General features: G+C 40.7%; 1 protein-coding gene across 4 annotated transcripts in view; it reads right to left on the reverse strand.

The window, feature by feature from the left end:
* Positions 1-1,435: 1,435 nt before the first annotated feature.
* SPHKAP (SPHK1 interactor, AKAP domain containing) overlaps positions 1,436-20,440 on the reverse strand; it is a 1,519,974-nt gene continuing 1,500,969 nt past the window's right edge. For all 4 annotated transcript variants that reach the window (XM_085634508.1, XM_085634507.1, XM_085634509.1 and 1 more), the window contains one exon: positions 1,436-3,057. In XM_085634508.1, the coding sequence (XP_085490634.1) occupies positions 2,914-3,057 (144 nt within the window). In that variant the 3' untranslated portion in view covers positions 1,436-2,913. The remainder of the gene's footprint in view (positions 3,058-20,440) is intronic.

Below are 20,440 nucleotides of genomic sequence, written 5' to 3' on the forward strand. Positions count from 1 at the left end.
TGTTTGGGTTCAATGCAGCGTTCATATTAACAATTTGCCTAGGGTACATATGGCGATATATACTATTAGGCCTTCATTACAGGAGCTATGGGACCCCTGATGTGGAAATACAGCACCTTGAAAAACTAATGCTGCAGGGTGCACAAATTTCAGTGGACATGTTACCTTACTAGTGCAAGTCTGATCCTCAGACATAGGGAATAACTGCAGGAGTGAGAGTTTCTATGTCAATTTCCACCTATTTGCCTCAGTCCTTGGTCATTTTCCTCACACAGATTTACATTTTTCCCAGGAAAAGAAATCGGGAGAACGGTTTTCCTGCAAAATGTGTGATCCTAATTCAGCCGTAACTCACAATACCCATCAAATTTCATAATTAGGGCACATTAGTCTAACATTTATTATAAAGGCACATGAAAGGACTATACAAATTTTGTGACAAAGTCAAATTTCAAGGAATATTACACAGAAAGATACAGAGGGGGCGAATCACAGAACTAATCTGAGATAAAATCCTAAACGTATTACTTTTGGTATTCACAGAAGGCATTTAGTAGTAGTAAAGTTAGAACTCCTAACTTTATTACTACTAAATGCCTTTTGTGACGACTGTAAGTCGTAAAGTTAGGATTTGTCTCAGTTTAGTAGTAGTAAAGTTAGGAGTCTTAACTTTACTACTACTAAATGCTTTCTGTGAATACCAAAAGTAGTAAGTTTAGGATTTTATCTCAGATTAGTTCTGTGCATCGGCCCCAGAGGGAATAAACTTATGTTACCATATGTCAAACTATCGGATTTTTAATGTTATAAAATTACCTATCCCTGTTTCAATATTTCATGCTAATGTTCGATTTCAGGTAGTAAACTGTCTTCACAATTGCTCCTCATCTGTAATATTAGTATATATTTAGGAGGGCTGCCACTTTGAGTTTTTCCCTTCATTAGCAATAAAAATTTCAACAGCGTGTGCAGACACAATTGTAATTAAGCTACGTTGCATAACAGAATACCAAAGTGGTTGTTAACAAATTGTACATTTTAAAATAAACTGTTATAGTTTTCATGGTGCACATCAATTATATACGTTTTTTTAAATAACTTCAAAGGGAAACGTAGCCAATGACCTAACAACACATATTCACAAATGGTGCTCACAAAATATTCCTGTAATCTCTTCAATTCAATTTCTTTGACAAACTTGAGAGAATATCTGCTAAATTATAAGGTTATTACCTCACAATAAGATGTTTTATTTGAACACATTATGATTTAACAGATATAAACAAACCCACAGCTTATTTATCTTAACTTACAAAAAATCCTTGTGTATTGCATAAAAATATTCCATGCATTGAAGGTGTTTAGGACTGAAATAAAAGCATATTTGTCTTTATGCAATGAATCATACAAAACGAGACACTGAAGCGCAGGCATATTGCCCTGTTAAACATGGCATTTTAATGATAACAGTAAGGCAGGAAATACACACTTGAATTACTAAGTGACCTACACATAAGCTATTGCTTAAAGAAAGACAATTGAACACGTTACAAAAGAGAAAACTTTCTATTTGTTAGCTTTATCTGCCCGCTTATTGGTCTTCTCGATAACCGTCCATTTTATGGGAAAATGAAGATTCCCTTATTGGTATCACATGTTGAGCCTAAATCAGTTATTGTATATCTCTTGTTTGGAGTTAATATTTTACTATATATTATTACTTTTTTTAATCAAATTTTCAATTTTTGGGAGTCCATTTCACATCAATTCACACATGCCCCTTTCAATGTGTACCCATTGTTTGGTTTGCTTCTTGTTATTACACATTATTTTGGGGTTTACCTTCAGAGAATGTATGCACTTTGCAATATTTCCAAGTTGTAGGGTTTTTAAACAATCTAGACACAGTCTAATTTTAGGATATTTTTAAGTAATTATATCTTGGGAGCATCAAATGAAGCGAGGCAGTAAACGTGAATTGCTTATGAGACTTCTTTAGAAGGTGGTGATCAATTTCACAAGACTTCAGATACAAAAAATTATCACAATCAAGTAAAATGATTTGGACCAAAAAGAAGCATGCTAGGCTTCTTTGTGAATTGTTTTCATTTGTAAAAAGATACAACAAAAACTAAATATACTTGATAAAGACCAATTTCCAACTGTCAGGTAAGTGGTTGCCTACTGAATAATAACCAGATTGATGTGTTAGTGATGAACCTAACCACTCTTTTTCAGTTTAATGCTTTATCGCTTACCCCCTCCTGTACAAAACGTAGTATATAATTACATAATTTTTATTCTTTTCTTCTTCCCTGAACATGATTTGGGAGCATTTGTAATGGAACAGACTAAAAATTTGCCCCAAATTGTGTGCCATCCCATATATCTAGCTGCTACTTCATATTCTGGTTGTAAGACCAGGTGAGAACTAAAGAGACTCATGCAGCCTAGTAAACAGAAAAAGCTCAATCCTCTGGTTCTACGTGACAGCCAATAATTTAATATATACTGTACAAATATTATTGATAAAAAATGTTCTGAGCCTGGTATTAAAAATGTCAAACCAATCTAAATTATTCAAAAGACATTCTGTGTAATATTGGATTACAAAAATAGTCTGTTAAGCACAGCCTTAGTATCATTCAGCATTTACAAGATATTCAAAAGGCCCATCATTGCTTCTTTTCTAATACATTCTAACTGACAGTTTGTCAATTAATTCTCATAGCTCAAGCATGGTTATGCCACTTGTTCACTTGAACAGCTGTGCTACACTCTCCAGTTGCTTTTATACAGGTCTTTGTTTCCTGTAACCGAAGTGCACGGTTGTTTTAAAAGCATAGCACTACACAAATCACTGCAACTAAAGCTAGAATAAAAACAAGGAAACAGTGGTGTGAGTAGAGCTTCTTATCCAAGTTCTAGAAGCCAGTCAAAGAGACTTGGTGAAGATTCTGTGCTTTGCTCCTTCTGTTGGCAGAACTGGATGACTGCTTGAAATATATCTCCCACCTTCCATGCCTTCCGATGAGCAAGGTGCATGACATCTAGGAGCTAGAACAAAATGTGAAAGATAACGATATTTAGTTTAGATTTTGGGTTAGTCAATTTGGTATGCAGCACCTTCCTAAAATGTTTCTAAGAATGGACTGTACTTCTTTTTCATTTTTAAAGGTGTTAATATTGGTGCTAAGAAAGATAATAGTTTCATCACAAAAAAAACCAAAGATTTAGTAAGTGATATTTGTCAGTGTATTTCTCTTCATTGACAATGTTGAACCTTTAAGCACAAGAAGTATCTGTGCATCAAACTTTGTGCTAACATTTAAAAATCATCAATCCCGATGTATTTTTATCACACACAAAAAATGAAAAGTAAGATACAATTTAACATAACCTCTAAATTTGCTCCTCATTTCCGTTGATAGGATTTAACTTAGACATACACTGTTGATAAATTAACATCTTTAGTTAAAAATATTAAATCAGACATTTTTATCTTGTCAATGTCCATGGAAACATGTTCCCACGTAGTTTCCAATTCCCCAACTTGTTTAAAGAGGGATGCTATGGATTTGGAGTTAATCTATACATGTAGAGGAATAAATATGTGACCCTGAAAACTGTTGTAGATATAGGGGCAGATTTACAAGCCCCTTGTGCCACCCATATGTCACTTTTCTAATGTTAAAAATTAGTGGCGCAAGAGGCTTGTAAATAAGCCCCATAGTAAGTTAGGTTCAAACTAACTTTTTTTTAACAATCTTGCTAAACTTAAGGAAGACTGTGCCCATTAGTATGGTGCAAAACTAAGATTCAGCGATTATTAAAAATGTGCTTATAAGGTGCTTATTAGCCAGGTTCTTGTAGCTATTCTATTAATGCCTCAGATTGCAGGGAACATATGCAGGCTTTCTTGAACATGCTTTATGTTAGATGCAAAGGAAATTGTGCTTTGAATTTCCTGATCTATAACTCTATCAGAAGTCACTTACCCTGAATCACCTGGCTAACCATGTCCAACCACAAGTTACAAGCTGGATGATAAGGCCTGTTTTGCCACCCGAACAGCAACCTGTCCTTTTACTGTAAAAATAATATGATTGGGAGAATTCCCCAGGTTCAATTTTCCAAGGTTTTCTCATTAACTCTCCTTAATTAATTTTCAGTTTTCCCTGATCTCTGCCTAGCTTCACTATTGTTAGTGACTAACTAGAACAAATATCTTTGGAATATTCTAGTTTATATAATTTGGTTAATTTGTCTGGTTCATCCCTGTTTTTGGTGGTCTCTCAATGGAATTTCATTTAAGACCTTTGTTTTTTGTTGATTACCTGGAATATATTGCCTGTCCGGTGCCCACTGAGGATGCTTTCACATTTGGCACACTACCATGGCACTGCTTTTTCTCTTCCTGAAATTTAGAGCTTGGAAGCTCATAATTCCTGTGCATAAAATGGCCCAGTTTAAGCAAGGGATTAATCCTCAATGACTGGGATGGGCATGCAATCTTTTTCAAACATCATTTACCAAGCATGAACTTTGAATTCCAAGTAATTATATATTATATACTTTTACCATGCATCCCTTACCATGTGGTACTTTATCATGCAGGTACATTTTTTGTGTTTGAATACCATAATGTATGATATTTTAAAAAAGGGTTTAGATGCAGATGGAGGTAAGGGAGATTTTTTGAGTTTAAGGGTGGGTAGTGGTAGAAAGAGGTAGGGGTGATTTTAAGGTTTAAGGTGAGTAGAGGTAAAGGGTGGTAAGGGTGATTTTAGGGTTAAGGGGTTGGTAGAGGTAAAGGTGACAAGAAATATTTAAAGGTTTATGGGTGGGTAGAGGTAAAAAGAGGTAAAGATGATTTTGGGGTTTAAGGTTAGGTAGAGGTATAAGGTTATAAGGTTTGATGGTGAGTGGAGACAAATGCTTTAGGGTGAGTAGAGGTAAGGGTGATTGTAAGGTTTGGGATGGTTAGAGGTAAAGGAAAGTAAAGGGCTGGAGTGTTAACCCCTCAAAAAGCAACACCACATAAAAGGGGACTTGAAGGGGTAACCACCCCAGAAAATATACATACACACAGTAACACACACACAATCATGCAATCGTGCCCAATATGTATGGTTAAAAAAGTGTGTGTGTGTGTATATATCTATATCTATCTATCCCTCTATCTAGCTATCTATTTTTCTTTCTATCTCTTTATATATATATATATCAGTGAGTTTAACCCTTAGTGTCACATGGTGTGTTAGTTGAGTTGATCGGCATAAAAAACAGACTTCAATTTCATCAATGTGTTGTGAACAAACTCAGCATTACCTGAACAACATTTTTAACAATATTTACAATATAAGCTTTGAGGTAATTTGCGTAGTTATTTTACTGCAAAGTACATTATATTCGACACCTCATAATTGTTGTGTGACTATAATATTAATAACTGCTAAATGCATATATAAATAACACTACCATAAAAAAATTTTGATTAAGGAAAATACAAGAATGTCTCTTTACGTTTGTTCACATTGATCATGTCATCGGACCTCTGCTATATTTCATATTACTGCCTAGATGCATTTAATTCGACAGGCATCGGCTCATAAATAGATTTATATATACAAGTAGGAAAGTGCTGTGCATGTATGTATATAGACAAATAAAAAGTGCTTGTGCTACAATAAAGTGCTGAGTGCCTAATCACAGAAACTGCTATGTAATAATGTATACAACCAAAGTATTTTTTTACCAAAGGTAAACAGATATAAAAAAGTTTCAGCAGTTAATTGACTTGAGAAGGAACCTCTTAATTTTGCAATCGCTCTCTGTTCACATAGTGCCATGAATCATAATTCTGAGATGGAAGTCAATATCACTATTGCGGGGCAGAGGGCCATCAAACATCCTGTGTATGTCCATGGTGTATACAAAATGTATGCTACAACCCTGTTCTTGGACTGTAGCCAACTGGTGCTTTTTATTAAAGGTATAATTGAGCAAATTGCAACATGTTCCTGCACGATAATGTACCACAAAGACTGACCATATAATAATATACTCATTGGACATTAACAATAATAGATAGGCTCATATAAATACATATACCCATATACATCAAAAAAATTGTTAAAAAATGTTCATAAATATATATAAAAATACCGTCATAAATACTAATTCATAAAAAATTGTGCAAGTCTTCACTGTTGTTTAAACCTGAGGGATTACTTCGCATCCAGTTCTAAAATCATTAATGACTCCAGTCTCCTAAGCATTTGTCTCTGTTTTCCCCTCGTCGGAGCGGTGGTATGGCTCCGATGACAAAATAGGTGAGTCATTTGAGATCATTGTTGTGTTCTACCTTAAAAGTCCATGCTACAGGATATGTGGGATCTGAATTGACAATGGCCCTTAAGTGTTGGAGTATTCTCACATGCACTTGGAGTTTAGTGCTTCCTACATATTGTAACTTGCTGGAGCATTCAAGTACATATACTGGGTGATCTGGTCAGCAGTTGTAATTAGCCTTGATAGGTACCTGTACTGAACTAAAGGGTGTGGGGTAATGAGTGGTATTCACTCCAAACTTGCAAGCCCTGCAAGAGCAGCACTTGTAAAAGCCTTTTCTAGGAACTAGCCAGGTAGTAGAAGGATTTAATTCTGGGCTGTTCCTAACCAGTGTAGTTCTCATAGAGGGAGCTCTCCTAAATATTAGAGTGGATTTATTAGGGGTTTTCTGTGCCATAATGGTGTCTGTTAAAACTATAGGCAAATTCTTGGTTATTATTTGCCTAGGTATGTTTTCCTGCTGGCTATATGTTGTTATATTCCTGGTGTTAGGGCCTTCACTCCCCCTTTCCTGAGTTGTTAAATTGTTATTATGTTTGGCCAACATGCTTTCTTTTGTGATGGAATTAGCTTTACAATTGCCGGGTCCAGTATATTTTCATTGTAACCTCTTTTCAAAAATCTTGCTCTGGTTTCCTGTTAGCATTTTTCTAAATCTTAGATCTGCTCCTCCCACCAGCCTACATGCATAGCTTGGGGAGAAGCAGGCCCCCATCGCCACCACTCTGACTTGTCTGAATACCTTCTTCCCAAACAAATAGAAGTTATTGTGAAGGCACCATCTGATTAACTCCAATAGCATTTTGTTGTGATTAAACATCTCAATAAGTTTTTTGTTTAAAAAATGTACTGTATTTAAACCTATTTTGTGGTCTATGCTTGTATAAAGGGATGTTATATCAAGCGCGATGAGGATGAATTCATTTGTCCAATGTATTTTCTGGAGTTTCATCAAAAAGTCACCAGTATCTTTAATATATGACGGCAATTGTACATGTTCTTAAAGGAAGAAATCAACATATTGTGATATGCATTCAAAAAGACCGTTTTTAGCAGAGATAATCGGTCTTCCAGGAGTCGGTAGGACTTCCGTATGTATCTTGGGATTAAAATATATGATTGGAAATACTGGATGTTCATTGTGCATAAAGGCAAATGCATCATTTGTGATTAGACCTTCTCTTTTCCACTGAAGCAGATCTTTTTTCAATCTTTCCTTTGTTGTATTATGCTGTTTGGTACTTGAGCTTTCATAACATGCTGTATTGTCAAGCTGTGTGTAGGCCTCCGTGATGTATTGCTGATTCGACCACAGCACTATATTTCCACCTTTGTCAGAATTGTTAATGACAATATTTTTATGGTCCGTCAATTTTTTCATTAGCTTGTCATATTGTTGAAATCTTTGTTTGTTTACGCTGTGTTTGTTTTTATGATGCATTTTGTTCAAATCATATACTACCCTCTCATGGAATTTATCAATGGCATCCTTGTTGGGTCTGAAAGGACTACTGGCTGTTGCCGAAGTACGTATGCTTAAATCCTATAGTCTCACTTGAGTGGAATTGAGATTATCATTGTTGGTTGTCTCATCATTAGCCAACTCATGCATGGTTAGTAGAGTATTAACATCCGATACTTGTAGATTTTGTTTGGTTGTGATTTTTACTCTGTGATTCTGTACTCCTTTGGTCTAATCCCTGGGATGGTTAGAGGTAAAGGAAAGTAAAGGGCTGGAGTGTTAATCCCTCAAAAAGCAACACCACAAAAAAGGGGACTTGAGGGGGTTACCCCCAGAAAATATACATACACACACAGTAACACACACACAATCATGCAATTGTTCCCAATATGTATGATTAAAACGTGTGTGTGTGTGTGTATATATCCATATCTATCTATCCCTCTATCTAGCTATCTATCTTTCTCTCTCCCTCTCTATCTCTCTCTCTATATATATAGATTTATTTGTTGAGACAAACACAGTACCACGGCGATGAGGTCATCACAGCTCGATTGGTACTGCCACTAGGTCCGCAGGACATGGATTAGCCTCCATGGTGACATATTAAGTTTGGATAGCCCATACAGGGCGCAATACTCAAAAATTACCACAGATGTCTAAAGAAAGGGAATTATCCCTAGGAAGGCGGGGGTTTGTCGAATCTGAGTGACAAGTGTTGATCGATTGGTAATGGTGTGTGGATTTAATTTGTTGAACAATTTGTGAACATTTCGATTATATTTACGGACAAGTGAAGTCCAGTCTTTTGGACATTTCAGCAGTGCACAAAGGGGACGTATCCCAGGCAGGGAGACGCTTTCACAATATTCATATTCCACGCCCTGTGGACCAGAGGGCGATACCCTCCGCAGCACGCAACAATAGAATATTTGGTTGAACATAGCAACAAACCTAGGAGTGCTAGTACCCATTTCAAATGTGTGTAAATATTGTAAATAGTGTACATAATATTTATTATCATGAATGGTAATAATGAATTATCAGAGTTATCACACTGTGTATGATGCAATACACATGGACTGCTTTCACAGAATAACAATGAATTCTATGAATGTTTAACACCTTCCAAGATGGCACCCGCATTAGTTCAATCACTGTTTTGCCTGTTTTCTAAGTCATGATGTATCATATGTTTAAATATTGCCATGCCAACGGCGGCCGCCGACATTGACAAAGGCAGGATTGCCAAAACAAGTTTGTTTTCATAGTTTTTCGCCAATAAATCTATAATAAGATCTAGCTAACTACAGTGCTGGTCTATTCTATGGATTGTGGGGAGCTGGAATATATATACAGGCAGTTGGATCGCTTGCTGCTGGCGGAGAGTGCCGGACATGAAATTCCAATATGCCATAAATTAAGCAATGACTCAGGGGATTATAATACCAGCAGTTGGTTTATTTCTTCAGTTATGCTTTTCGCCTGACCACATAGGCTTGATCACACCTATATATAATGTTGCTGCACCTATTTAATTAAACATGCGTTATGAACTGGAGCCGCGGGACGTTCTCCTCATTTTTAGCGGTCGTACATGACGTGCTGGGAAGAGGGAAGGTGGACCATATACCACTAGGTAGTTATAATTAGGTCTACGTTTCCATAGAAGGAGAGTCTTTTGGTTTGCTCATATTGCTATAACATTGGAGCCATATAGTAGTAGTAGAAATATCTTTATTCGATTTTTATAAAAACCATAAAAGCAGATCAAAGCGTACAGGCATAAATTGTACTATCAAGTCACCCATTCTGAAAGTAATATTGATAATATTAAAGTACATGAGTAATTCCACATACAATTTGATTAGGAGTCCCCCTATCCCCTGGGAAAAGTGCTCATGAGAGGGCTGCTAACAAGAGGTTTTTTTTTCACGGCTAAAAAATGTAATTAATGTAATTAAAACCACATAAAACGTCCTATTATTAAAACTGATAAAATCTCCAAAATGATTCCACAGTGATGAACAAAACATTGAATCAAAGGCATTATGTCTACCCATACATGAAGGGCAGATGGGCATGATAATAGTGCCCTTTCATTTACTACAGAATTAGTTAACTGGTAGGATGCGGTGTCTGAACTTCAAGTATAAAGATTTTGCTAGTGGGGGTTCTATACAGTTCAGAAATTCCTCTAAGTGCATGTTATCTTTGAAATTCAGGAACTTCCTTCTTAACTCTCCTGCAGTTTCTTTGTTTAACCATATTTCATTAACATAAAGCCAATATCTTTTTTAAGGGTGGGTAAGATTCTTCTTTTATACTGCTGGGGTTAGTCCAATGCTCACTCATGTCCAGTCTACACAACCAACACTTGATAAAATTGAGCCACATTTATACTACCCTCTTGTATCGAGTGTTAGTACATCAAGTAATGATTCTTCCATAGCATAGGTAGTGGTGAAGTATTTGACCAGACTCAAATCCAGTATGCAAGAGGCCTAAAAACAATCATGTGTACTACATTCTTTAAGCCCAGATCCAAGCGCATAGGGTCAGGGGGGCATTTCGGGGGAGTTCCAGGATTGATCTCATAAAAGAATTTTCAATTTTTTCAATGGCCCCTAAATTATTCTGGCCCCATAACTCTGCACCATACTATGCAGCTCCAATGCTATGAGCTTGGTACACTTGAATTACTGGGGCCACTGGTCTATAGATTGAATTTCTCCATTTTTTGACCAGAGTAGAGCTTACGTGTTGAAGTGAGAGCTGGTTTTTTGCAATTTGTGGGGCCCATGATTGTGCATTAGTCAGCCTAAGCCCCAGATAGTCGAATTGCTTCACCCGGTCTAATTAAGTGGAGCCCAGCTTTATCACGCTCCTAAAGGACTTATGTGGGTTGAATACCATGACTGTAGTTTTCACTGTATTAATTTCCAGTCCAAATTCCTCACAGGCCACCCCAAACTGGTCATCGGCAAAAACAATGATGCCACTACTTGACCAGCAAGCTTAGGGGGATCGTCTCTGCAGTCAGTTAGTGATTCGATCAGTCCATTAATATAAAGGGTGAACAAAGTGGGCTCAAATACACCTCCTTGATGCACTCCTTTGTTCACCCTAATCCTATCAGCCAGCCCGCCCTCCCCCCATCTAACTTGGGCATCGTTATACCTGTAAAGTCTTATGATTATCTGCAATAAGTTATTCGGGAACCCCATTTTGTTCAGGGCTGCCCAAAGTTTTTCTCTGGGGACTAGATCAAATGTGGCATGCAGGTCCACAAACACAACATATACATGTACCTTTTTAATTGTCACATATTTCCATAAAATCATTTAAAAACTGAACAGTTGGTCTAAGGTACTTGTGTTTTCTCTAAAACCTGGCTGCAGACGTAACAGTATATTCCCTTCCCTCATTCAGTCAGGAAGCCTCTCCAGCAGATGACTACAGAATATTTTCTGTGCAATATCGATTAGGATGATAGGCCTATAGTTCGCCAAATTGCTTTTATTCCCTTTTTTGAATATGGATACTACCTCTGCACCTAAGCAGTAATCGGGTATGCCTGCTCCCAATAGGATGGCATTGAAGCTGTGATTAAGAATCATGCCCCAAAGTTCAGGTTCCAAGAGGTGGAGATCACCCGGAATTCTGTCGAGATCTGGTGCTATGCCCCAATGTAGTGTGGCAATTGCCACCTGAGTTTCCTCTATGGAGAAAATTATTTGATTAGTTTCCTGTTCTACATCCGAGAGAAAACTAACGGGGGTCTCGGTGGTCCCAGAACTAGTGTCCTTAGGTCCTGCATAAGGCAGACCAAAGTGGTCTATCCAAGTCTGTGGCTGTAAGTGGAAGTTTTCCTCTGCAACTAAGTTTTTCAACCCTTTAGCTATCAGATGCCAAAACTGTTTGCTATTTTTGGCTTGTGCTGCAACAAGTAGAAATCTGTTGTGCCATTTCCTTTTTGCCTCAATTTGGGCAGTTTTAGTCAGTCAGTCAAAAGCTTTTATTTCGGTATAATACCATAAAAAGACATAAATACCTATTTACAATAAAAACGATTAAAATGTACATTTACATATAATATAATCCATCATAAATAAAACCTGTTTTACAAATAAAACTGCATTAAAACACGATTGGAAGCATTATTAGGAGGGACAAGGTAGAACAAGGTCTGATCCCTAAACAATCTCATATCTAAACATGCTTTCGCTACAGCACAGAATCATCTTTGGGAATGGATTATAACCTCTCGTTTTGTAATTTTTTACGCCTTGAAAACCACATGGAAAGGAGGAATCTAGCCGTCGCAAACACTATCATAGGGGTAGTGTCATACTTAAGAATTCTGAACACCTCCTGATAGTCCCTGAGACCCCTGGACTTACAGAGTTGAATAATCCATGTTGCTCTTGCCTTGGAGTAGAGAGGGCAAAAGAGCACAACATGCAACTCTGACTCACAGGTATCAGTACATTCTGGACAAGAGCTCGTAGGACAAGGCACACTAGACCACCTGTGGGTAAGAGCCCTCAGTGGTAAAGAGCCGTGTCTGGACTGAATGTCTAATTTCTTGGCCAATGGGGGCTGGATAACATCCAAGAAAATGTCAAAGTGGGGACTAGTCTTAATGTCCAAAAAGGTGTTGGTGAGCCCACCCAAGGAAGAATGTAATAAAATTTCCTTACGATACTGCTGTAGAGCCACAATCAGTGATTTCTTAGTTAGCAAACGGCAAGACTCTTCAGGTGCCAACCACAAGTCCCCCTTACCTAAGGCATAACAGAGGTTCTTAACATGCATCAGCCATGGTATTTTCCCCAAATTCCCTCTTGACAAGAGATCACCAAGATCCTGCCTATAACTCGCAAGCTCGGGTGTTGACCAGAGTCGTCTCCAATACAGGAGTGGGCGGTTCAGGGCGATCTCTTCAATAGGGACTAAACCTAAAACCCATCTCAGGGGGATTAAGGGGGTACTCATAGGTAATTTCAGAAGTCGCCTAATAAAGGAATTCTCGGTTGAGGTTAGAGGGGATTTATAAATTTCCATAGGGGGGCCCATGGGTTTAGAAGAGGTATTATTAAAAACCTTCAGAATACCCCCAACGGATTGTGTTAACTTCAAATTGGCCTTCGCCATATGAGACCCCCATTTCATTTTATCATTAAGGGTTACCCCCAGATAATCAAATGTGGATACACGATCCAGCTCTATACCTTCCATCTGGGGATGAGGACAATTGGCTGAGCTAGAGCTGAAGACCATAAATTTGGTTTTAGATAAATGCAATTCCAGATCCCTTATTTTACAAAAGGAGCAAAATGCCTCTAGTGAACGCTGGATGCCCATAAATGATTTTGACGATAAAAGCGTGTCATCCGCGAACATTAGGGCAGGTATCTTACGCCCCGCTAACCTTGGGGAATCCAGATTAGTAGCACACAGTAAATGCTCAATCAGCCCATTAATAAAAAGGGAGAATAGTGTTGGAGCCAAAACGCATCCCTGCCTCACACCCTTTTCGACCGGAAATGGACCCGAAATTTCCCCACATCTCCCATATCTCACCCTTGCATAGGTTCCTTTATGCATACGTTTAAATAAATGGCAGAGATAAGGGGGGGGCGCCCATCTCCAATAGTAAAGCCCATAGCTTCTCCCTTTGGACCATATCAAATGCGAACCGAAGGTCCACGAAGATCAGATACAGATTGCCAGCACCCATAGAAACCGTCTTCCAATAGACCAACTGTAGCCTGAACAGTTGATCAATGGTGGAGACTTTTGCTCGAAAGCCCGCTTGAAGAGAGGTTAAGATTTGGTGTTCCTCCATCCAAGTCTGTAATCTTGTTAAAAGCATGCGGGCAAACAGTTTCTGTAGAACATCGATCAGGCTTATGGGGCGATAATTGGCCGGGTCCAAAGGGGAGGAATTTTTGTGGATGGGTATAATTTCAGCTCCTAGCCAGGTGTGGGGAATCTCAAGGCCCTGAAGGATAGCAATAAAATAAACCCGAATGTAAGGAGCCCAGATTTTTAATTCACTTTGATATAGATCACCTGGAATCCTATCGAGGCCCGGGGCTTTTCCCACAGATAGGGTACTAAGAGCCAACTCAATTTCCGAAAGGGTGCAGGATCGACTGTCCAGATCCACATGTTCCGAATAAGCCACAATAATGTCATTTGGCTGGGTTACTAGGTCTAATCCACTATCGGTATTACTAAGCGAATAGAGGGGCTTGAAATACTCAAGCCAAACCTCCTCGCTAAGATTAGGAATAATAGCAGAAGGACTTTCTGCCGAACCAGCTCGAACAAGATTCCAAAATGCCCTAAAATCACAAGCTTCTAAGGCTAGCTTCATGCTTAACCACCTTGAATCCTCCCACTCGGATTTTGCCTCTTTTGTCAGGTTTTTGTAGTAAACCCTCGCAGCTCTAATGCTTAACTGGGTACCCTCTTTTACTTCCCTAATCAAAGCAGACTTGGCCAACCTACAACTTTTATTATACCAGTGACCATTCTTAGAGGTCCTTGGCCTCTGTATGAAAAAGCTGTAGAAGTAGCCAGCCAGACAACCGAGAAGTTTATTATGAATATGCTGCAGGTCCGGGAGATAATGCTGAAGGATATCTCCATTGGGACTGAAAAGGTGGGAAACCTCCACCAAAGAGCAGGCAACGCTGCGGTATAATTCCACCAACTTCACCTCCTCAGTCCCGATCCTTGCCCACCTGATGCGTCTACCACCTGCAGCTAAAACCAAATTCTCGCTTCTTGGTGTTACTGGACCCCTAGGAACTATACAACCCCAGATATTGGTTACCAGTTCTAATGACAGTAAGTTGTGGTCACTGTCAACCCTAGGAATGACAGAGAAGGCTCCCAAATAGCCCCAGAATTCGACATTCACCAAGATATAGTCAATTGTTGAGCAGTTCCCGGGTCTATTAAAAGTATGAGAACCCGGGACATCGGGAAGAAGTCTGCCATTGCAGGCCCTCAAGCAATGAAGAATAACTATCTTATTAATCTCAAGGGCCAAAGGCAATAAACATTTTTCCGGGTACATAATGCAGTCTGGGATTTTATAATTTCCATCCTCATCTAGGGTCACTGAGGGGATCCCAAGGAGGGGTTTGAAATGGCAATTAAAATCGGCACCTATAATTTTGTGGGACAAAGGGGGGAGAGAATGTAGAATGACATCTAAAGCACCCAAAATCGATAAACCCAGCTGAAGGGGATAAGGACGCAAGTAGACATTAAGTACTACCAGAGAATATCCCACAGGGAAGGTAAATACTAAACATAAAATATCAGGGCACTGAGTGTCTATGATCTTAACTGAACAACCTAGGTGAGAGGCAACCCAGACAACTAGCCCCCCTGAAGGTCTACCCCTGGCTCCTTGAACCGCAGGGACGAAAAAAGACGCAAAGCCCACCCTCACTGGGATGGACCATAGCCACGTTTCTTGGAATAAACATATCATAGTTATCCATTAGCTCTCCCCACTCTGGCTTCGGGAGTTTAGACCCCAAACCAGCCACGTTCCAAGACCCTACTAAGGGTCTGCGTGTAACTACTTGAGAGGGACAGTCCACTAAAGGATCACAGACAGCAGAACAGGGGGAAGCTATTAGGTCTGAAAGACCAGACTCTATTAACCCGTGTGTGAAGCTGTTACTTTGGGGGGATAAGGGGATAGAAGTTACTCCTATCCCAGTTCCATGTGCCGAATTAGGGAGGGCCGCCTCCGTACTACAGCCACCCTTTACCTGGCCCCCTTTCGCGTACTTATGCGTTCCTTCGGTGTGCGTCAGAAATGATGGTCAATCCACAAAGCTAAGTGCATCAAATGAGTTGGCGACCGGAATATTATAATGAGATTGGTGGGTGACTTGATGAAAATAGGGTAGTTCCATGGGCCTTGGAGCACGAGGATGCATATAAAAATACCCCAAATGGCAGGTGTCAATAGGGCCTATTTTGGTCGTCCCTCCAAGATCCAGTATGTGGCCAACTACTCTCGGGTCCCTAAAATTGATTAGGACACAGCCCCCACCAATATCTTTAGGTCTGGTCCCCAACCAGCAAACTCTACGTACAAAGAGAATCTCCCCGCGACCTACTCCATTCAGTGGTCTATATTTGGTTAACCAGTGAATAACTTTATTTTTTAGTTCATGATATGTTTCCCCCTATCACTCAATAATGGAGGTACTCCCGTGAGCACCGCCACATAGGATGAAGCCTCGGGGGGAAGCTGCGGATAGGGAGGAGATTTAGCCAAACCCTTGATGCCTGTATTCACAGCCGGGTTGGGTTGCAGCCTACCCACCCCCAAGCTCCGTGTACCACAAGCCTTAATACTAGGAGGATGTTCACAAGAGGCAGGACCAATAGGAACTCGAGACGTGTTGGAAGAAATAGAAGGACCAACAACAATAGGGGGTAGCGCTGGCATCACCAGGGGCAGCTGAACTGAATCAGGTAATGTATATTGTGGGGAGATAGGGGGAACCTGTGGGGAAGCTTTGCTAGTCGTGGTTGATATTCCCAAACCACCCAGGCTACCAGGATCTCGCAAAGCAGAATTTGACTGGTTTTTCCCAAGACCTTTAGTATTAATCAAGGTTACTAATCTGTCGATCTTTGTCGACAGAGATTTGAAAAGAGCGTTTAAGGTCTGGTCTATGTGAGACTGTAGATCTATTAATAAGTCGGTAACCCACACCGGCAGACTTGAGATAGGTGGATGGCGAACAGTATCCGAGTGATCAGGAATGGCTAAGGAAGGCGCAGGATTTTTAACCATTTTTTTAGCTGGCTTCTTTTTCTTTGGCTTCACCCGCTTTTTATGTGCCACTGTGGATACCAGGGAAGATGAGAGCGGAACAGCTTCCACTTGTGCATTCTCAGCAAATGAAGTCTGGGCACATGGTAAGTGTGTAAAGGAGGGCAACATAAAAGACAAGGCTTCTGCATCAACCTGATTAAATGAATCTACCGAACCATCGTCCAAAGGTGGTGCAGGAGGAATAGCGGGAGTAATTGACAACCGCCTTTCGGTATTTTCAATTGCTGTGGCTACCACCCCAATGGTTTTCTGGAGCATTTTATCAATAGTTGTGAGGCTCGGGAGCGGCGGGTTCGAATTAGCAAGTTGCCTGGTCATTGGTCGAGCAATAGAGGGCTTGCAATGTTTCCCCATGATTAGATCACCAGTCACTTGAGCACAAGCTCTACCTAGTGGGTATCAGCTAATTAGCTATCAAACGCAAGTAAATAAAAAAGCAACACTATATTAACAGCTTTTGACTGCTTTCATACAAGAAAATAAAACAAATAAAATTACTAGACATGAAAGAGGTACGAAAACCAACTAACCCGCTAACACCAATAAGGGGGGGTGGCCCAGCCCGGCCTCCTTCGGCCTTTGACGGGCAAGGACGGGCCCGCCCTTGGCCCGGGCTTCGCCCGGGCGCTGCCCACGCGTGTCTCGCGCTGCGGGGGCACCTGGCAGCCTTAAGTGTGTTCCGGCACTACCAGGCGCCATCACCGGCAAGCGCCGCGAGCTGGGGATGCTGGGGGTTGTGGTTCTCGATGGTCGTTCCCCTCACGGCGGCGAAGATCGTGGGCTGGATGGAGATTGAATATGAACCCCCTGCGATGGTCGTTCTCCTCACGGCAGGTAAGTAAATCAAATGTCAGGAGTTAGACCACAGGTCTCAAAAGACGCGTCCCGCGCTGCAGGGGCACCTGGCGGCCTTAAGTGTGTTCCGGCGCTACCAGGCGCCGTCACCGGCAAGCGCCGCGAGCTGGGGATGCTGGGGGTTATGGTTCTCGATGGCCGTTCCCCTCACGGTGGCGAAGATCATGGGCTGGATGGAGATTGAATATGAACCCCCTGCGATGGCCGTTCCCCTCACGGCAGGTAAATAAATCAAATGTCAGGAGTAAGACCACAGGTGTCAAAAGACGCGTCAGTTTTATGAGCTTTCCTTTTTGTGGCTACCATACTTCTCAAACCAGTTTTAATTGCCTACATCAGTGCATGTCTAGCTGTCTTACAACACTCAGCATACCACTCAATCTTGCTATTACCCATTTCCTTGCCCCAGCCTTCCATATAAAAAAACTTTTAAATCTTGCCCAGTAAACTCATGAATATATCCAGCAGAGGTTGCACCTCCAATCTTTGGTTACTCAGGTCTACCAGTAAATGAGCTGCAATGTCAGAGTTGTGCCAGAGTGCCAGCGCTCCTTTCAATCGTGAGCCAGTTAACCCTCCTTCTATTGTTGCTAAGAATAGTAGGATTAGGGAAACTTCCTTCATTGAGGCGCTAGGGGGAAATAAGCACATCAGGCAGTTCTAATGTTATGGCGTTATAGTGACTGTCAAATCTCTCCGTAAGTCACATATCCAATAGCTTGCACCAGAGGAGTACATCAAGCAGGATGTAGTCAATCTTCGTTTTGCAGTTATCTCTTTTATACTTGTGACTTAGCTCTTGGTTTGAGATGGAACACCTGTTACCAGCCCACAACCCATATTTAAGAGTGAGAGAGGCAACTTGGAATGCTGCCTTCACATTCTTAACTGGTTTTGCTTGTCTCAGGGCGGGATGCCCAATTCAGCATCCTAGTCATCTGTAACATTCATAGTTACCTCAAGGGGTTCGAAAGTAACGTTTAAGTCCCATGTAAGAACTATGTTGTGAGAGGCCCCTTCCCTTTCCAGGAACTCATCTAGCACGAGCATTGCGGGGAAATCATGGTGCTGAGAGAGGAATCTGTTAAAGATGTTTACCAAGGGCACTGATCTGTTACTAGTAGTACCTTTGATGTTCAAGGCTAATCGGTTAGTAGAGTTTATGTCATACTTTTTAATGTTAACACACAAATTACTTTTTAATCCAAATAATGAGTCTTCCAGCAGGGCGACCCAATGGTGATGGTACTGCTTCAACATTGTAATTTGTGAAACCCACTCGGAATTTTTTTTCAGAAACCCATGTCTCCTGGAAAAGGCATATGTCATAACTGTTGACACACTTCCCCCACTCCTCACATATAACCTTAGACCTAAGGCCTGCTAAGTTCCAAGACAGTAGCCTCAGTTTCTTGGCAGGCTCTAAGAGTAAGGGGGATTGCCTTTCCTTGTCACTAGTCAAATTAGTCATAGTGATTGGTGCTGTGACTATCAGTACCAGGGACTGGTTTGTACTGTTTGTACTGATCCGGCAGGTTGTGCTAGCTCAGTTGGTGTGCGGAAGTAATAGCCTTCCTTCGTCAGACTCGTCGGGATACAGTGTGAGGGCAATCCCTGCACCTGTCAGATGTGACCTACCACAGTCTCTGTCTGCCCCTTTGATGTTTTATTGTGGATATTATCAAGTAGACTCCCGTTCTTTGTATCAGATACCAGCAAATTACTTGGTGGAGAGTGTTTGAACTGGATCATAGATCTATTGGGTGGTAAAGTACGTAGGTCCAAATTGACAAGGCCATCCATTATATACCATCCAACCAATTCCAATGTGAAGTAATCAAATTCCTTACATAAGAAGAAACGTTTTGCAGTTATTATGTCTGATCTTATGATTGCGTGGCATTGCCTCACTTGTCTTATCCAGTGGAATACTTTATTGATCAAGGCTTCATTCTTATTCTCCTGATACACATGCTGATTTGGGTATGTTTGTCATGAAAACTCTATTTCTACCCCCCCCTGGACAATTTCAAAGGGCTGCAATGTCTGAACCCCTGGCAAGTCCTGGTAATCTCATCATTGCATTGATTTTCATCATGTAAGTTTAAACCAGACACTCCTTTTGGGGTCATCAGAGGAGGGGGCACCATCTTGGCTTTCCCATTGATGCCACCTTGATTGCCAAATCTGCCTAGGGCTCACGGGCCGGCATACAGGTTGGAAGGTGTTTTAGCCATTAAGGCAATCCACCCTGGGTTAGGCCAGAGAGATGCTTTGCTTTTGGCTTTGGCCATATATATAAATTCACTTAAAAAACCATAGGTTTCACACATGTTATAGTTAGGTGGATATTTCACTCGTAAAAAACCAATGAAATTCCCCCGTTATAGTTAGTTCAGCGGAGGCTGATACTCATCACTGAAGCAACATGCAGGGAACAGTGTAGGTGCACGTAATGAAGCTGTTCGTGTTTGGCCTCTGATGAAAGGGAATGTTTTCCCTGAAACGCGTAAGGCTAAAGGACAATAACGTAATGAGAAGCAGTTTGTTTTTAAATAAAGGTTGTTACCTACCTGAACACGGAGTGCGGCTCCATCTCTGAGCAACCCTTTGAAAAAATGGACACACGGCGGCTTCAGGCCGTGGGAGCGACGCACCGCCCTTGGATTAATTGGGGTTTGCGTGGGGGATAAGATTTCCCTTACGATCGGCGTGGACAGGAAATTAATTTCAAACAAACTGAGTCTCATTCGGAGGCTCAATATGAAGCTGCACTATCGGGTCCTTTTATTGAAACATGAGCAACTAACCCACTGGAGGGCAAGAAAGTGCTGAATTAAACTGCAGGTTCCAGCATGCAGCGGGAGAGTGAATAAATTAAGTGG

This window comes from Triturus cristatus, chromosome 11 (genome assembly GCF_964204655.1).
Source record: "Triturus cristatus chromosome 11, aTriCri1.1, whole genome shotgun sequence".
In the NCBI taxonomy this organism is placed as follows: Eukaryota; Metazoa; Chordata; class Amphibia; order Caudata; family Salamandridae; genus Triturus; species Triturus cristatus.